The sequence below is a fragment of the Lethenteron reissneri genome, chromosome 2, assembly GCF_015708825.2.
Source record: "Lethenteron reissneri isolate LAM-NWPU_2019-01 chromosome 2, ASM1570882v1, whole genome shotgun sequence".
NCBI classification, from domain to species: domain Eukaryota; kingdom Metazoa; phylum Chordata; class Hyperoartia; order Petromyzontiformes; family Petromyzontidae; genus Lethenteron; species Lethenteron reissneri.
Genome location: NC_083780.1, coordinates 261,069 through 277,643, shown reverse-complemented (window position 1 = coordinate 277,643; position 16,575 = coordinate 261,069). Strand labels below are relative to the sequence as shown.

The following is a 16,575-nucleotide window of genomic DNA, read 5'->3' as shown; positions in this document are numbered from 1 at the left end:
GCCGACCCGGCTGCTAATAAAACATACAACACCCCTTCACTCCCATGTGTGCCCCGTAACATAACACAAACCCTAACAACACAACATGAACACCGCAATCTGCAAAACCCAGCAACCGCCACACCCGCAACAAGAACAACATGCACAATCCGGCGAGTGGCAACGATACTGTGTATGCGGAAAGAGTAACAATAAAAAAACATTTCTTTAATCATTTTCTCTTCTTTTCTCTCCGACTCATGCAGCGTCCCAATGTCCGAGCGTCCCTTGAACGGGACATTACCCCGGCAGAGGGGGAAGCCGGCAACGAAGTCGGGCTTTAACAAAAAAAGAAAAAAAAAAATTTTCTTTTTTTTTTTCATGAAAAGTGTTGCGTCCTTGCCCGAGTCCGCCTTGCCGGACCGTCGTACGGCACAGGACGCAGTTGGCCATCCGGTGGCGCCGGCAGTTCAGGAAGGCATGGGCCAGGCATCGGGGCTCCGCGCGAGCCGCGGGGTTCCGGTTCCCGACGGTCAACAGCCGTCAGGTCCGAGACACCTGGGGGTGGGTCAGGTGGAGACACGTGAGGAGCAGCCTGCGACACATCCCTCCCCGAGTCGACGGTCACATCACACGCTCGGTCGTCACGGCACAACCCGGGGTCACGCGGCGCCGCGTAGGGTTTCAGTCGGGAGGGGTGCACGTACCAACGGCGTTTTCCCCATTTAATCTGTATACTCTGGGGTGGTGCAACCCGCACAATTTCCACCGGTCCCCTCCATGGTCTCAACAGTTTGGGGGACGTAGCCAACGGTGCGTGTGGACAATGCAGCCAGGCCTTATCGCCCGGTTCCCAATTGTGCGTATGCACCTTCCGTCCATGCAATCGCTCGTTCGCGATCTGCCGAGACCGCGAATTCAATCTCGCAGCCTCTCGCGCTTCAGCCAATTTGGCGATGTTAAACTTGATATGGTCTGCCAATTTAGATTTTGCACGTGGCTGGGAAATCCCCAGTTGGACGTCCATGGCCGGATCGGCCTCCCGCCCATACATCAGAAAAAATGGAGAAAACCCCGTCGCCGCATGGGGTGCCATCCGATAGGCCGCTAGTACCCCCGCTACCTGTAAGTCCCAATCCACCTGGTCGTCGCATACCTGTTGGCACAGCATAGACGTAATCGTCCTGTTCAGACGTTCAACCATACCGTCAGTCTGCGGGTGGTACGGGGAGGTACGTACTTTCTTTGTACCCAACAGGTCGCACACCTCGCGCAACAAAACACTCGAAAAGTTTTTCCCTTGATCCGTCAGCAAGCGTTCGGGGGCGCCTTTGTCCAAAACGTAACCTTGGACAAAGGCGTCCGCCACTGCCGCAGCCGACTGGTTGGCGAGTGGCCACGCCATGGGCCAGCGGGTGAAGTACTCTACGCCAACCAGCAGGAACTTATTTCCCCGAGGTGTAGTGGGAAAGGGCCCCAAGATGTCTAGCGCGACCAATTCGTTCGTGCGCGAAACTTGAATGGATTGAAGCGGTGGATTAGCCGCTATTGGTGGCGGTTTTCTTTTAGCGCACCCTACACACCCCTTAAGAATGTTCGCCACGTCACTGCCCATCCCAGGCCAATAGTAGTCTCGCTGAATGAGGGCGAGCGTTTTGTGAAACCCCAGATGCATGAGTCGTTCATGGGCAGCCAGGACGACCTTACCCCGTACAGCAACCGGCACCACAAGCATGTGACGCCGGGACATGGAGTCCCACTTCATCAAGAGGCCCTGTCTGCACACCCAGGAACCGACCCGCGTTTCCCCGCCCTCGGGAACGTTAACCTTCCGACGTAGCGCGAGTAGGGAGCTGTCGGCCATTTGCAGACGGCCCCACTCGATGAGAGGCAATGCTAACAGCGAGTCCCTCCCCGTGGGGGCGTCGACCCCCGTAGTATCCGTGGCGGCTAGCACCACTTCCGCGGGGACATCGACAGAAGGTTTACACCGCGCCGATCCCAACTGACATGCGCATTCCGTACGCGTCGGCAACCGTGACAATGCATCCGCATTCGAGTGGCGCAACCCCTTGCGGTAAATCGTCGTGAATTGGTAGTCCTGAAGGACCTCCAACCATCGGGACAATTGGCCGGATGGCTGCGCCACCCGCATAGCGTATTGGAGAGCCGCATGGTCCGTGCGAACCGTAAAGTGACGGCCATACAGATACGGCCTGAATTGCTGTATAAAAAACACAATCGCCAGCAATTCACGCCGTGTCACGCAGTAGCGTTGTTCCGCGGGGGACAGAACCCTGCTACCGTAGGCGACCACCCGTTCGACCCCCCCGACCACCTGTGAGAGCACTCCCCCGATACCCGTGTTACTGGCATCCGTGTCGAGCACAAACGGTTGCGTGAAATCGGGGTAACACAAGGGGGGAGCCTGCACCAAGGCGTCACGAAGGGAGCAGAACGCGGCCTCCTCCTCCGGCCCCCAGTGAAACCGCACCCCTTTAGCCGTCAAGGCGTGCAGGGGCCTGGCTATGGTGGCAAACTGTTTGACAAAACGACGGTAATAGGAGGCAAATCCTATGAAGCTGCGGACTTCAGTAACAGAGGTCGGTGTTGGCCATGAGCCGACGCATTGCGTCTTAGCAGGGTCCGTCGAGATCCCCGAACGGCTAACGATATGGCCCAAATACCTGACCGATTCCCGAAGCAGAAAACATTTAGCCGGTTTAAATTTAAGCTTCGCGGAACGCATCCTGAGAAACACTGCCCTCAGTCGCTGGAGGTGCTCCTCAAAAGTTCGGCTGAAAACGATGATATCATCGAGGTAAATCAAACAGGTGTCCCATTGAAGGCCTGACAAAACCAATTCCATGAGCCTCTGGAACGTGGCAGGAGCGGAATGTAAACCCATGGGCAATCGGTTGAACTCAAATAGGCCTCCCGGTGTCCGGAAAGTGGTTTTAGGTTTTGATTCGTCATCGAGGGGCAATTGCCAAAATCCCGAAAGCAAATCGAGCGTCGAAAAAAACTGTGCTCCTGCCAAGGCATCCAGCGACTCATCCATCCTGGGGAGCGGATACGCATCGGCCATTGATATTTTGTTTAGGCGGCGGAAATCAACACAGAACCGCAGGGATCCATCCTGTTTTTTAACCAAGACGATAGGAGCACCCCACGGACTGGAAGAGGGCGCAATGATGTCGGCCGCCAACATGTCATTTACTGCCGACTGCACATGCTCCTTCTCGGCTGGACTGAGCCGGAAGGGATTCTGTCGAATAGGGGCCGCGTCCCCAGTCTCTATGTGGTGGCGCAACAGGTCTGTGCAGCCAATGTCGTACTTGTGCCTGCTAAACACGTCAGCGAACTCGAGCAGCAAGCCCCTCAATGCACCCAACTGCACACTGGACAAGGTACTGGACCCGGCACACAACGAGTCCAACCACTCCGTCCCCTCCCCACTTTGGGGATGCGTATCGACATGTGAATCGGCGTGAGCAACGAGCTGTTCCTCGACGGGTAGCGGCGCGGCGTGAGCGAGCACCGTTCCCTGCGTAATCACGGCCGGCCGCGACCCCGTATTCAGGACCACAACGAACGGCTCACTGTCCCCCCTCACCATGGTCTGGGCCACCGCTAAGTCGAGGTCCCCTTTAGCCCTGTTAGACGGCCCCAATAGAACTCCCTGCGCCCCCGCATCCGCCCCAAGGGGTTTTCTCAACCGAAGGGGTACCAACATTTGCGATCCCGGGGGCACCCGTACAGTCCGGGTTGCCAGCGCCTGCACCGTCGCACAAGCCGTGCGTATCTTATTTGGACTCTTCAAAAACTCAACCCGCCGACCCGACGGAAGCTCAATGCAGGCCTGGTCTATGAGAATTTTTATGGGCATTTTAGACAGAAAGTCCGTGCCTAGTAAACAAGGAACGGCCAACGATGATGATACAAAAATAGGACCCGCCAATTTAATGTCGCCAATACAAATATTCGCCCGAATCTGGCCGATGATTCCCAAAGATCCCCCGTTTGCCGCGTAAAATGGTACGTCCACCGGCAGAAGTGGTCGACATTGTACGGGAAGAATATTATAAATAAGGTCCAAAATAATAGTGGCCGACGCACCCGTGTCCACGAGCACCCGGACCTCAACCCCGTCAATGTACCCCGTTACCACGGACGACCCGGCCGACGCAGCCACAATCCTGTGGGCCAATTCGGACCACTCGACTGCCTTCGGGCCGTACGCGGACCCCTCTCGCCGAACCGAACCCCCGGCGCCCATACACGGTCCCCCCACCGCTAAGCGGCGACCCGAACGTGCCGTGCGTGTGGACCGAACGTGTGAGGTGCCGCGACTTGCCGGGTTCAGTTGGGATGTCTTGAGTCCCTGGTCGTCGTCCGGACGTGGTCCCGCGGTGCGTTGACGCGGGGCCCGGCACCCGGACGCGACGTGGCCCCGAAGGCCGCAGTTGTAGCAGACGACGAGGGACGTCGTAGGTTTCGGTTGCTCCAGCTTGCGGGAGGAGCGTGTGGGCGAACGACCTCCCGTTCTCCACTCCCCCGGCCTCGAACCAGCGAAGGCCTCCTCCCGAGGCACAGCAGGCTGAGGTCCGATGATCGTGGCGGCCGGTGCCCCGTTCTCCACCGATGCGCAGACGACCGTCGGCTTCCGCTGTAGGACCTCGTAAGCGTGGATACTCGTGGCAATCCCCAGGGAGCAGATGTCCATCTCGTCCGCCGTATTAATGGGAACTCCCAATCCGTGAGCCAGCGCCAGCAGCTGCTCCGTCACCATGGCGTCCTTCCCCTCCTTGTCCATGCGGGGAAAAGCTGAATCCGCCAGGGCGAGCAGCGCCGTGCGATAGGCGAGCGTTGTTTCTCCAACCACCTTCCGCCGATCGTAGAACTGGTGGCGACAGGTCGAGGGCGGCCCGAACACCTTGGCCAACAGGTGCAGCGCGGCCTGGAGCGTTGAGCGGGACGACCTCGGGGCAGACGTGAAGGCCGCAAGCGCGTCGTCGTCGAGCATCGCTGGCAGCGCGCGCAGGGCAGTGGTGTCGGACCACCCCGACATTTCTTGATGCGCGATGAACCGTCGCTGGAAGGCTCCCCAGTCGCCCCCGTCCGCCTTGAACACCGACAGCGCGGGCAATCGTTGCTGGAGAACTCGATCGTCGTCGTCGTCGTTGGAACGATTTTCCCGCGCGCCGCTGTGGTTGTAGAAAATGTCGGCTCCCTCTGCAGGCGCAAAATGGAGAGCTCCGGCGCTCGCCGATGACGCGGGCTGCGCTGTGTGGAGACCTCTGGCCACGTGGTGTCCGCGTTTCCCGCCAACCGGAGGCGGACCCTCAAAAATGGCGCCAACTCCCAAACTTTTGGCGCGAAACGCCTTATGGCGGGAACCCTCCAGCCGCGCCGCCTCTTCCAACCCCGCAGGCGTTCCACCGGCCGCTGGAACGGAGATGTCCGCCAAGATCGCAGCGGCGGCGAGCAGCAACTCCGCCAGGCGGGAGTGTGCGTCCTGCAGGCTGGTGTCGGAGGCGGGCGGAGCATCGGCCATTTCCGCGAAGTGCTGCATCGGCGGCAACTCCTCGTCCTCTCCTCCCGAGGGTGGTGTCACCGGTACGTCGTCGTCTCCCCGGTCTTGCACGTGGGAACGAGAAGTCTTCCTTGTGTCCATTCTCCTTGAAGACAGGTTTACTTCTGACGCCAGTTGTAAAGTAGTAACTCGGCAGGAGACGACTTCACGGGTAGCACACTCTTTATTTTCGCCAACTTGTAGTTACACGGATGACTAACACCCTACTTCGTTACACGGGTGACCAACACCCACTTAGCTACACGGGTGACGGACACCCACTCAGCTACACGGGTGACCAACACCCACTCAGCTACACGGGTGACTAACACCCACTCAGCTACACGGGTGACTAACACCCACTCAGCTACACGGGTGACCAACACCCACTCAGCTGTACTGACACGGGCTCTTACGCCCCGTAGCCTTCCGGGACACACCCAGCCGGGGTGCCCGTCTCGGCTCTGGGTACCACCGTCCCGACCCACACGGGCGTCGGGCTACGGTCCCCCCAGTCTCGGCTCCGAGCCACACAGGGCCCCGGTCCCCACAAGGACGGCGGGACTAGGGGTCTCGGGCCCCTACCTCCTCCACCCCATCTTCGGTCTTCAACTGGTTAACACTGACCACGAGTGCTCTCGCGCGTCCCCCTTTATACCCCTCCTGCGGACGTCGCTGAGAGTACCCACTTATCTGACCAATCACTGCGCACTCGCTACGATCCTCTTTTCCCAGCTTGTGTGAGCGCGCCTCACCACCGGCGCGCGCGTCCATGCCACGCCCCCATCGCGTGCCCAACCCCGCGCCCCGTGATCCATCACTGCCGGCGCACGTCAATACCACCACTACATAAACACTGGGTAGGAGCCTCCAGCAAGAGAGTGCTGAGACTCGACGAGGCTCTCATCCTGGGTGCCTGCGCATTTGCCGGCGCCATTCAGCTCCGCAATATCGGTGCAGGGGAGTCGAGTCCGCAGCTCAGCCATTGAGTCTGTGTGACCTCCGTGCATCTCTGTGCGTCTCAATGCATCTCCATGCGTGTGCGCCGTGGTGCCTCCTCCCCCACCCCCATCCTGATCACCGTTGTCATGCAGACGCTGCCGCCCATCATGGGGAGATTGGTCCCCTTCGCCGCTGTCGCTGCCGCCAACTGCATCAACGTCCCCTTCATGCGGCAGAGGTGATACATGCGCCTCACTGTGCCTCCCTATGCTTATCCCCGTGTCTTCCTGTGCATCTCTCCCTGCTCTCCCTGCATCTCCCCATGCATCTCCCTGCATCTCCCCATGCGACTCCCCGTGTATCTCCTCATGCGTCTCCCTGTGTGTCTCCCTGTGTGTCTCCGTGTGTGTCTCCCTGTGTGTCTCCCCTTGTTCTTCCTCGTATGTCTCTCCGTGTGCCTCCCTGTGCATCTCTTTGTATTCCCATGCGCCTTCCCATATGTCTCCCCTTGTTCCTCCCCGTGTCTCTCCCAGTGTCTCCCTGTGTCCCTTTGTCTCCGTGTCTCCATAGGGAGCTAATTCAGTCTTTCCATGTCCCTGTGCCTCCGTAGGGAGCTCACGTATGGAATCTCCATGTCCCCCTGTCTCCATAGGGAGCTGACTCACGGTGTCTCCATGTTCCCATGTCTCCATAGGGAGCTGATTCATGGTGTCTCCGTGGCTGATGAACACGGAGTCCGTGTCTCTGAGTCTCGCATCGCCGCACGCTCCGCCATTGCTCAGGTCGTCTTCTCCCGCGTGTGCATGGCCCTGCCGGCCATGGGTGAGAGGGCCAAGCACCACCACCACAATCACCACAATAACCACAACCACCACAACAACCACAACCCCCACAACCATGCTTCTAACCAGCTCCGGTTTGGCAGCAGGGGTCTCACTCCAAATCAGTTGAGCTGCATTGTTTGTTAGGTGTGTAACGCTGCATGGAAGCTACCTGCCAGTCATCTCAGTCAACCCATAGCACCTGGGTCTGTCCTGCCAGTGAGCCTTCGAAACTTCACATGGCCTCGGAGTGCACTTGGCCTGGCACAAGTGCCGTGGTGACGTCACCACCACTTAGTGGCGAATGGCAGTTTTTGTTGTTGGTGATTATGTGAATCTCTGCTCCCTGCAGCCATTCCACCAGTCATCATGAACACGCTTGAGAAGACACCTCTCCTCAAGGTGAGGCAGACTGCTCCCCAGGCCCCAGCAATGGGAACGTGGGCAGGAGTTTCAACATCGGTGGTAGTGACTGTGGTGTTGATTATGAAAATTGGTAATGGTGGCGATGGAAGTAATGATGGTGATCAATCGTTCAGAATCATGAAGGATATTCATGATGGTGGGGGCAGGCCCGGGTTCAAGCTGTGTGACCGGGAATCAAAGCTATTCCCTGTTCACCTCGGGGTGTGACCCCGACATTATTTATCATCTTCGACCGTATAATTCGAAAAGCCGTCCATAGGCGTGCCAGAGGAATTTACATCCGGTACACATATAGTGGGAGGCTAATCGTTGCCCAGGTTCAGTCGACAGATGTTTCCCTATCGGTCATGGTGATGATCAACTGGTGCCCCCCCGCCCCCGGTTGTGGAACTCCTCACTGGTGCCCCCCGGTTATGGACCTCCCCACTGGTGCCTGCCGGTTGGGGACTTCCCTACTGGTGTCTGCCGGTTGGGGACCTCCCCACTGGTGCCTACCGGTTTTGGAACTCCCCACTGGTGCCTGCCGGTTGGGGACCTCCCCACTGGTGCCTACCGGTTGGGGACCTCCCCACTGGTGCCTACCGGTTTTGGAACTCCCTCGTTGTGCAGATCAGGCTGGTTGTGGACGGTTGCGGACATTGCTGATGTGTATGGCGTCTATAAACCAAGGCCGTAATTATAATATATATTGTGGGACACACACAGCCTCCCCAATATTCAAATATGCTCAAAATGTCCCCCCCAATATATTGCTATAAAATAGATCTCTGTTTATATGATTGTGGTTATGGTTGTACTTTATTAATCCCTAATCTCTGCCATTACATATGTAGGGGTGTTAGAGAGAGGGCCGTTATGTATGGCAGTCTATGGGAAAGAAACACAGTGGGCGGGGCTACGTGTGTGCACAGGGAGATGCCCTCTGCGACGTCCGAGCCAGACACCCTGGGGGGGGCTGGTTTGGCGTTATGATCCCCCGGGGCCCCACCCCTCAAGGAGGGTTGGGTATAAAAGGGGACGTTATAGGGGCTCGGGGGTTAGTTATGTTATAGTTAACTAAGAAGACTGAAGACGTCTTAGATAGAGCCCTGGACTCCCTCGTTCGATGTCCTTGTCAGGGCCGAACAGGACCGAGCCAGCGGCGTGGTCCCGAAAGCCAGAGCCGGTGCTCTTCTAAGAGCTGGTCTGGGACTCCGGGTACCGGCCCGACTTACCAGTGTCGGGCCAAGTAGCCTCCCCTAGCCCAGTAGTGGAGGACTGTGAGGTAGGCTAGGACTTAGCCAGGAAGTGTATCCTTAGCTAGTCGGGTGAGGGGGCCGATACCCCCTCCAGTGCTGTATGTCACATACGAGTTGTGTTGAATAAATATCCGTGTGCCTCCACCTCGGCGTCAAGTGTCTTCACCGGTACTTCAACTGGTGTCAGAAGTAAAACTCGAACATGGACACGCGGAAGACAGCGCGGCCCAAAGTACCGAAAGAGGAAGATACTGCCGAGATCGTCTAGCCCGAGACGGCTACACAAGCCATGGTGCAGCCGAGGCCTGATGTCTCCTTACCGGGGCATCTGAGTGAGGAAGGACCACGGCCGGACGCGTTGCGGCTGGCTCACGGGAGGCTGGCGGGGCTGCTGTGTGCCGCTGCCGCCGCGCTGGAGACCATCGCGCGGCTGGGGGCCGGTGGTTCAACACGGGCTGAGGCGGGCCGGCGACCAGGGCGCCTTCCCGCCATTTCGGAGCGGCCCGAGTTTGAATCTCCCGCCATCGACGCTGCAGCTGTTCGGGGCGTGGCCAGCCTACACATCCACTCCGGCATCGCCGTCGCTGAGGCTACGACGTCATCACCACCGCGACGGGCGATCCCATCGGCCGCTCGCACCGACGCACAGCCGAGTGGAGGTGACATCTGCCCGCAGGAATCTACAACAACCGCTGCACTCCATCAGAGGCTGCGGGCCCGGGCTGCTCGCCATCGACGGCGAGTTGGAACAACGTCGCCCGTCAACTCGACCAGCTGCTGGTGGCAAGGGAGTGGCCGGGTGTTGGTGAGTGATGGCGAAATTGGCTGTGGCGTTCGCGCCGTTTCGGCGGTGTCGGCGTTCCCGCCATTTGCACCATGCCGGCGTTTCACGCCACTTCAACGTGCCGGCGTTCCAGCCTTTTGCGCCTTGTGTGCTTTGCGCCTTGTGTGCCGGCCTTGTGGGCCTTGTGTGCCGGCCTGGCGGCGTACCACTGCAGCCCTGTGATTACGGGCCTCCCTTCCCCCATTGAAGTAAGAAGAGAGGGGGAGGGCATCGGTGGTAAGAGCGAGAGGGGTCCGTGATTGAAGAGAGGCTTCCGACTATGGAGACACTGCTGGGAGGGACTTTTTCACCTTGACTCTCCGGTTTTGTGTTCCTCGCGGACGGTTTTTCCCTCTGTTCTTTTTGCATTTTGGCTTGTGCGAGTGTTATTTGGTTAATGTTGAAGGGGATTTTGAAATTACAGGTACGGGTTGTTCAAACCCACTGGTTTGTTCCTGTCCGTTGTTGCACAGAGGATGTCTTTTGTGCGGGAATGCTCCTCGTGTTCTACATGGATCGGGGGTGCGTTTCCGTTAATTGCGTTGCTCTCTCCACTCGGTTGGTACAGCTGCATTGCTGCAATGCGAGTCTCGGAGATGAGGTGTACGGATGCGGGAAGTGAGGTGTATGTGTTGTGATGGTAGGATGTCTTTTGTGCGGGAATGCTCCTTGTGTTCTACATGGATCGGGGGTGCGTTTCCGTTAATTGCGTCGCTCTCTCCACTCGGTTGGTACAGCTGCATTGCTGCAATGCGAGTCTCGGAGATGAGGGGTACGGATACGGGATGTGAGGTGTATGTGTTGTGATGGTGTTAAATTGCGATGGTGACATGCTGCCAGGGATTTGGAATTGTGGTGCTGGCTGTCACTTATCTTGGGGCGCAGATCCTGACCAGGATGGCCCTGTGAGTGTTGCGTGTTTAACATGAGCGTTGTGGTCCCGTCATGCAATGGCTGACGGCTTGACCTGACAGCCCGGAGATTAAAACACTCCGTGGTATGTCTAGCCTAGTGGGCTGTGTGCTCACATGGCTCAGAGAGTGTGGTCCCGTCAGGCTGTGTCTGACGGCTTGACCTGACAGCCCGGAGATTAAAACACTCCGTGGTATGTCTAGCCTAGTGGGCTGTGTGCTCACGTGGCTCAGGGAGTGTGGTCCCGTCATGCTGTGTCTGACGGCTTGACCTGACAGCCCGGAGATTAAAACACTCCGTGGTATGTCTAGCCTAGTGGGCCGTGTGCTCACATGGCTCAGGGAGTGTGGTCCCGTCAGGCTGTGTCTGACGGCTTGACCTGACAGCCCGGAGATTAAAACACTCCGTGGTATGTCCAGCCTTGTGGGCTGTGCGCTCACATGGCTCAGGGAGGGTGGTCCCGTCATGCTATGGCTGACGGCTTGACCTGACAGCCCGGAGATTAAAACACTCCGTGGTATGTCTAGCCTAGTGGGCTGTGTGCTCACATGGCTCAGAGAGTGTGGTCCCGTCAGGCTGTGTCTGACGGCTTGACCTGACAGCCCGGAGATTAAAACACTCCGTGGTATGTCTAGCCTAGTGGGCTGTGTGCTCACGTGGCTCAGGGAGTGTGGTCCCGTCATGCTGTGTCTGACGGCTTGACCTGACAGCCCGGAGATTAAAACACTCCGTGGTATGTCTAGCCTAGTGGGCTGTGTGCTCACATGGCTCAGGGAGTGTGGTCCCGTCAGGCTGTGTCTGACGGCTTGACCTGACAGCCCGGAGATTAAAACACTCCGTGGTATGTCTAGCCTTGTGGGCTGTGCGCTCACATGGCTCAGGGAGGGTGGTCCCGTCATGCTATGGCTGACGGCTTGACCTGACGGCTCGGAGGTTGAGACCCTCTGAGGCGCGTTGAAACAGTGAGCTGAAGATTCGTAAAGTTCGAGTGGGTTAGCCAGTTTTCATGTATATAGGTTGTGTTCATTGTGTGTTGTGTGTATGGTGGGTTTCCTGCAAATTGTATATAGCTTGTTTTTTTTTTACGGAATTCGTATTTATCAAAGGGGGGGTGCGTCGGGTTGTTTTCTCTTCTTGCTGTTGCATTTTGTTGTGTTCTCGTTCTTGTTATTGTTGAAATTAGTGAGGCACACGCGCGGTTACGGTATAAATTCATTTTTATTGTCATTGTGTATGTTGGCAGCCGGGACGGCTGCGAGCTATGCAGGGGGGAGTGATGTAAGGGTGTTAGAGAGAGGGCCGTTATGTATGGCAGTCTATGGGAAAGAAACACAGTGGGCGGGGCTACGTGTGTGCACAGGGAGATGCCCTCTGCGACGTCCGAGCCAGACACCCTGGGGGGGGCTGGTTTGGCGTTATGATCCCCCGGGGCCCCACCCCTCAAGGAGGGTTGGGTATAAAAGGGGACGTTATAGGGGCTCGGGGGTTAGTTATGTTATAGTTAACTAAGAAGACTGAAGACGTCTTAGATAGAGCCCTGGACTCCCTCGTTCGATGTCCTTGTCAGGGCCGAACAGGACCGAGCCAGCGGCGTGGTCCCGAAAGCCAGAGCCGGTGCTCTTCTAAGAGCTGGTCTGGGACTCCGGGTACCGGCCCGACTTACCAGTGTCGGGCCAAGTAGCCTCCCCTAGCCCAGTAGTGGAGGACTGTGAGGTAGGCTAGGACTTAGCCAGGAAGTGTATCCTTAGCTAGTCGGGTGAGGGGGCCGATACCCCCTCCAGTGCTGTATGTCACATACGAGTTGTGTTGAATAAATATCCGTGTGCCTCCACCTCGGCGTCAAGTGTCTTCACCGGTACTTCACATACAATGAAACAAGAAAAGATAAAAAAAACAGAGCAATGTAATACAATACACTATTCGACATTATTGTAAAAAATAAATAAAAAGTCTATCCTATGTGTTAGTGAATTTTTTAAAAATATTTTAGGCAGAAAATTCGTTTCCAAATTTAGATTTTTTTTTCTGGGGGGGGGGGGGGACCCCCAGACCCCCTGGAAGATTTGGTCCCCCCCAATGTTGACTCCATGGCTACGGCCTTGCTATAAACCTCTCTCTAGTTAGTTGTCTTCATCTTTGCATCTTATTTTGTCACCTGGTTCTCTCTTTCAAATCTTTCAGCTTTGTGTGAAACGTTCCTTACCAGTGAAAATAATTTTTGCAGTAATATTCATCGTAGTGATGATAATGCTACTGATGATAATGGTGATGACAAAGATGATGACAATGATGATGGTGATACTAATGATGATCATGATGGAGATGATCAGAATCAGGATCTTTATTTATACTGCGTGAATCCGATGAGTTATCAACCTCTTTTTCACAAATGTCCAGTAGGGGCGGGTCAGAAAGCGACAAGAACAATACAAAAACACGATAGGAGTGCAAAGTATAGGAAAGGTAAGCAAATCACAAAAAAATCAGTTTCATTTTACCACGTAAAGGCCACTGAGCTTTTAGTTATTTTTTCTAGAAGTGACCTGGCTATCACAAATGACAGCTCAACGAAGTTGCTTATCACATGGAAATTTATAGCAGACAAATAATCTAAATGCATGTTTTGAAATGTGGAGGGAAAAACTGGAGGACCTGAAGAAAAAAAACCACGCTACCACGAGGGAACAGTGATGATGATAGTGATGATGGTGATAATGATCGTGGTTATTATGTTTCTCAGCGGATACCATGGATAGGAGCTCCTGTGCAAGTTGCCTTGGTTGGACTCTGGTAAGAATCTATCTCTGTGTCCTCTGTGTGCCAGGGTATGAGCCTGCGGCTTTCTCTATGTGTGAGTCTGTGTTTCTATGGCTCAATTGGTATCTGCCTCTATTTGGCCGGATAGAGGGAGTTAAACGGGCATGGCATGGGCGAGAGGAATTGGGCTGTGGTACATACAGAAGGATGTGCAGCTGAGTGGACCTGCTAATGACCGATACCAGCGGTGTCAAGATCGGCTTCTGTGGAAGCGGCTTGTGAAGGACGCTACTGGGTAGTTGGAGGCAGTCGCCCTCCAACAACAACAGAGGGCGGTGTATTTATGCTCAAAACAACATTGGCACAAGTTTGCACAATGGGGAGCACAGGTGGCGCGCATCTGCCAGTCATCTCAGTCAACCCACGGGACCTTGATCTGTCCAGGGACCTACCGGCGATTCTTCCACACAACGTGCACCTCGTCTGGCACAAAAGTTGCGATGTTGCCACCACTACTTAGTGACGAATGGCGGCTGTTATCTCTATGAACCCCTGTGTCTCTGTCTGTGATTGTGTCTTTAGTCTCCGAGTGTCTTTGTGACTGTCTCTCTGCTATTCTGTTTAATCGGGATATACTCTGTCTCTAAAAAGGTACCTGTGTCACATCGAGTGTCTGGGTATGTGTATAATTGTCTCTCTGTGACTGTCTTTGTATTTGTAATTTGCATCAGTTTGTGTTTATATGTCAACTACAAAGATATATAACTGCAAGTTATTTAACCTCTCTTCCCTCTCTCCTCCGTGTGTCCCCATATGCCTTTGTGTTCCCCCTGTCTTGTCTCCCCGTGTCTTCTTATTTCCCCCAGCCTGGTGTTCGCCACACCACTTTGCTGCGCTCTCTTCCCACAGAACAGGTTCTGATCAAAAACACAGGAAGTTCATCATGATTGTGTCGAAAACACTGAGCTGGCACCGTTGAGGTCCTGGGTTCAAGTCCAGTTTTTAGCCGCCCACTGTGGTAAAATGGCTTCTTAAGTCTACTGAGTTGATGGTTTCAGCCCGGTCACCAGTGACTCACATGGAAGATCCACAGACATACATAGAGACCCATAGAACTATAGAGAGACCCATGGGACCTAGAGATCCACAGATCTATATAGAGACACATTGACTTATAGCAAGACACATTCACAAAAGCTAACAAATTAACTGTGATGAAGCCCGGCCACAAGTGATGACTGTTATCAATGGGTGGTAAATATATGGGATGGTGATGGTGCTGATGTCGGTGATGGTGTTGATAGTGATGGTGTTGATTTGAATGTTGTTGATGGTGTTGATTGTGATTGTTGATGGTGATGTTGCTGATACAGTATTTTGATTGTTGCTGCTGATAGTGTTGTTGATGCTGCTGCTGCTGATGTTTATGCTGATTATGTTGCTGGTGATGGTGTTGGAGCTAATGAAATTGATCGTGTCACTGTGGCCCAGCTCCATGCCGGTGTCGTGCCTGGAGCCCGAGGTGAGGGTGGAGATCTGGAGCAAGAATCCCAAACTATGTGTGGTCTTCTTCAACAAGGGTCTATAGCGGCCTCCAGTGGAGCTAGGAGAGTGGTGCCCCCACACTGTATGTTATGCAGGCCCTATCTCCATGAAGCTCTGTCTGTAGGCCTCATCTCTTTAAGATATTTTTCTTCTCTATCTAGGCTCCTTGAGGCCCTGTCTCTCAACCTGTGCGTAGGCCATTTCCATGAGGGCCTATCTGCAGGCCTAAATTTTATGGGTTTGTATCCTGTTTCTTTGAGAGCTCGTGTCTGTATTTTTCTTATCTTTGAGGCTTTGTAGGCCTCATTTCAAATGCACACTTATCTGCAGGCCCTGTCTGCCCCCAGCGAGCAGCCACTGCGACGTCTCTGTCGTGTGCTTCCCGTGTGAATCGACTTCCGCCCTGGTTAATACCACGGTGCCTAGTAACCGTGCAAATATCATGTGCTTATAGGCTTGATACTGGACGATTAAGATCCTCCAGCATAATTTCCAAGAGTAGGCCATTGTGTGCTGGCGTGTCAGTCAAAATGTTAAAAATAACACCGTGATCTACTCAATTGGAATCTGCATAGCAATCTCCCCCTAAAATTGGGGGCGTTGATTGGAAAAGATCTTGAGAATCGGTGAAGATTTGAGGAATAATTACAAAATATGAGTAAGAGTGTATTAACGTCTAAATAGCAGAGTACAAGCGTTTTGTTGTTTAACGTGGTTTCTGAGCAGTGGCCCAAAACGTCAAGCGGTCAGCAACAAACAGCACTCTCAAAAGGTTGTATAGAAAAGATTCAACACGAGCCGAGAATTGAGGGACGGTGCAGGTTTCCCCAGGGCCCCGGGTTCTGCCGGGGCCACGGGTTCCCCCAGGGCCAGTGCGACCTTGTGCCCTGCCTGGTTTGGATGTTAATGTAATCTCAAAATCAAACTGTGCAGTTTCATCCAATGTCAGTCTGTCCTGGCTGTGCGGCATCCACACCCCACCTCGCCGAAATTGCCTGTCCACTGCTGGCAATAGGCTCGTGTCGCGTACAGATCTTTCGAACCATTAATAAAATTTGTTTATCTGTGAAGACAAATGTGAGGTGCTATGTATAATGCACATTACACACACACAAAGCCTACACAAACCACCCCTGCGATCTTCAGCTTCCCCAGACTGTCACCACCGTGGTGCCTCATGGTGCTGTTGTATTTATGCCCCTTTTTCCAAATTCATATTAAGAATAATTCAGCCAATAATATTTTTTAATAATAATAGAAAAAAATATATATAAAAAAATCAGATACCCCCAAAACTCTCAACTCTACCCCTCACAAGCCACACCAAGCATGTGGAGGTCGTAAAATTCCATTAAACAACAAGCTTGGGGCAAAGAGAGGTTACAGACTATCTGGAAATCTCCAGATTGACGAAAGGTCTATGACCCGACTTTCCCAAAACGTCTGGAGGTGCACAAATAATATGCAGAGCAGAGACAAACAACGTTACAACTCGCGTTTTCTTTAACGTTAAAAGTTTGAAACTCAAAAAAAGAACAAATCAACGTGATAAGACTG

General features: G+C 54.5%; 1 protein-coding gene across 6 annotated transcripts in view; it reads left to right on the top strand.

Moving 5' to 3' along the window:
* Nucleotides 1–16,272, top strand: part of LOC133339250 (sideroflexin-3-like) — a 31,571-nt gene extending 15,299 nt beyond the window's left edge. For 3 of the 6 annotated variants that reach the window (XM_061547619.1, XM_061547644.1, XM_061547711.1), the window contains 6 exons: nucleotides 6,649–6,734; nucleotides 7,191–7,318; nucleotides 7,670–7,719; nucleotides 13,457–13,506; nucleotides 14,340–14,387; nucleotides 14,965–16,271. In XM_061547619.1, coding sequence (XP_061403603.1) covers nucleotides 6,649–6,734; nucleotides 7,191–7,318; nucleotides 7,670–7,719; nucleotides 13,457–13,506; nucleotides 14,340–14,387; nucleotides 14,965–15,061 — 459 coding nt within the window. In that variant the 3' untranslated portion in view covers nucleotides 15,062–16,271. Of the gene's footprint in view, nucleotides 1–6,648; nucleotides 6,735–7,190; nucleotides 7,319–7,669; nucleotides 7,720–13,456; nucleotides 13,507–14,339; nucleotides 14,388–14,964 lie in introns of all 6 variants that reach the window. The other 3 variants (XM_061547475.1, XM_061547417.1, XM_061547548.1) reach the window with 3 other exon arrangements.
* The last annotated feature ends 303 nt before the right edge of the window (nucleotides 16,273–16,575 follow it).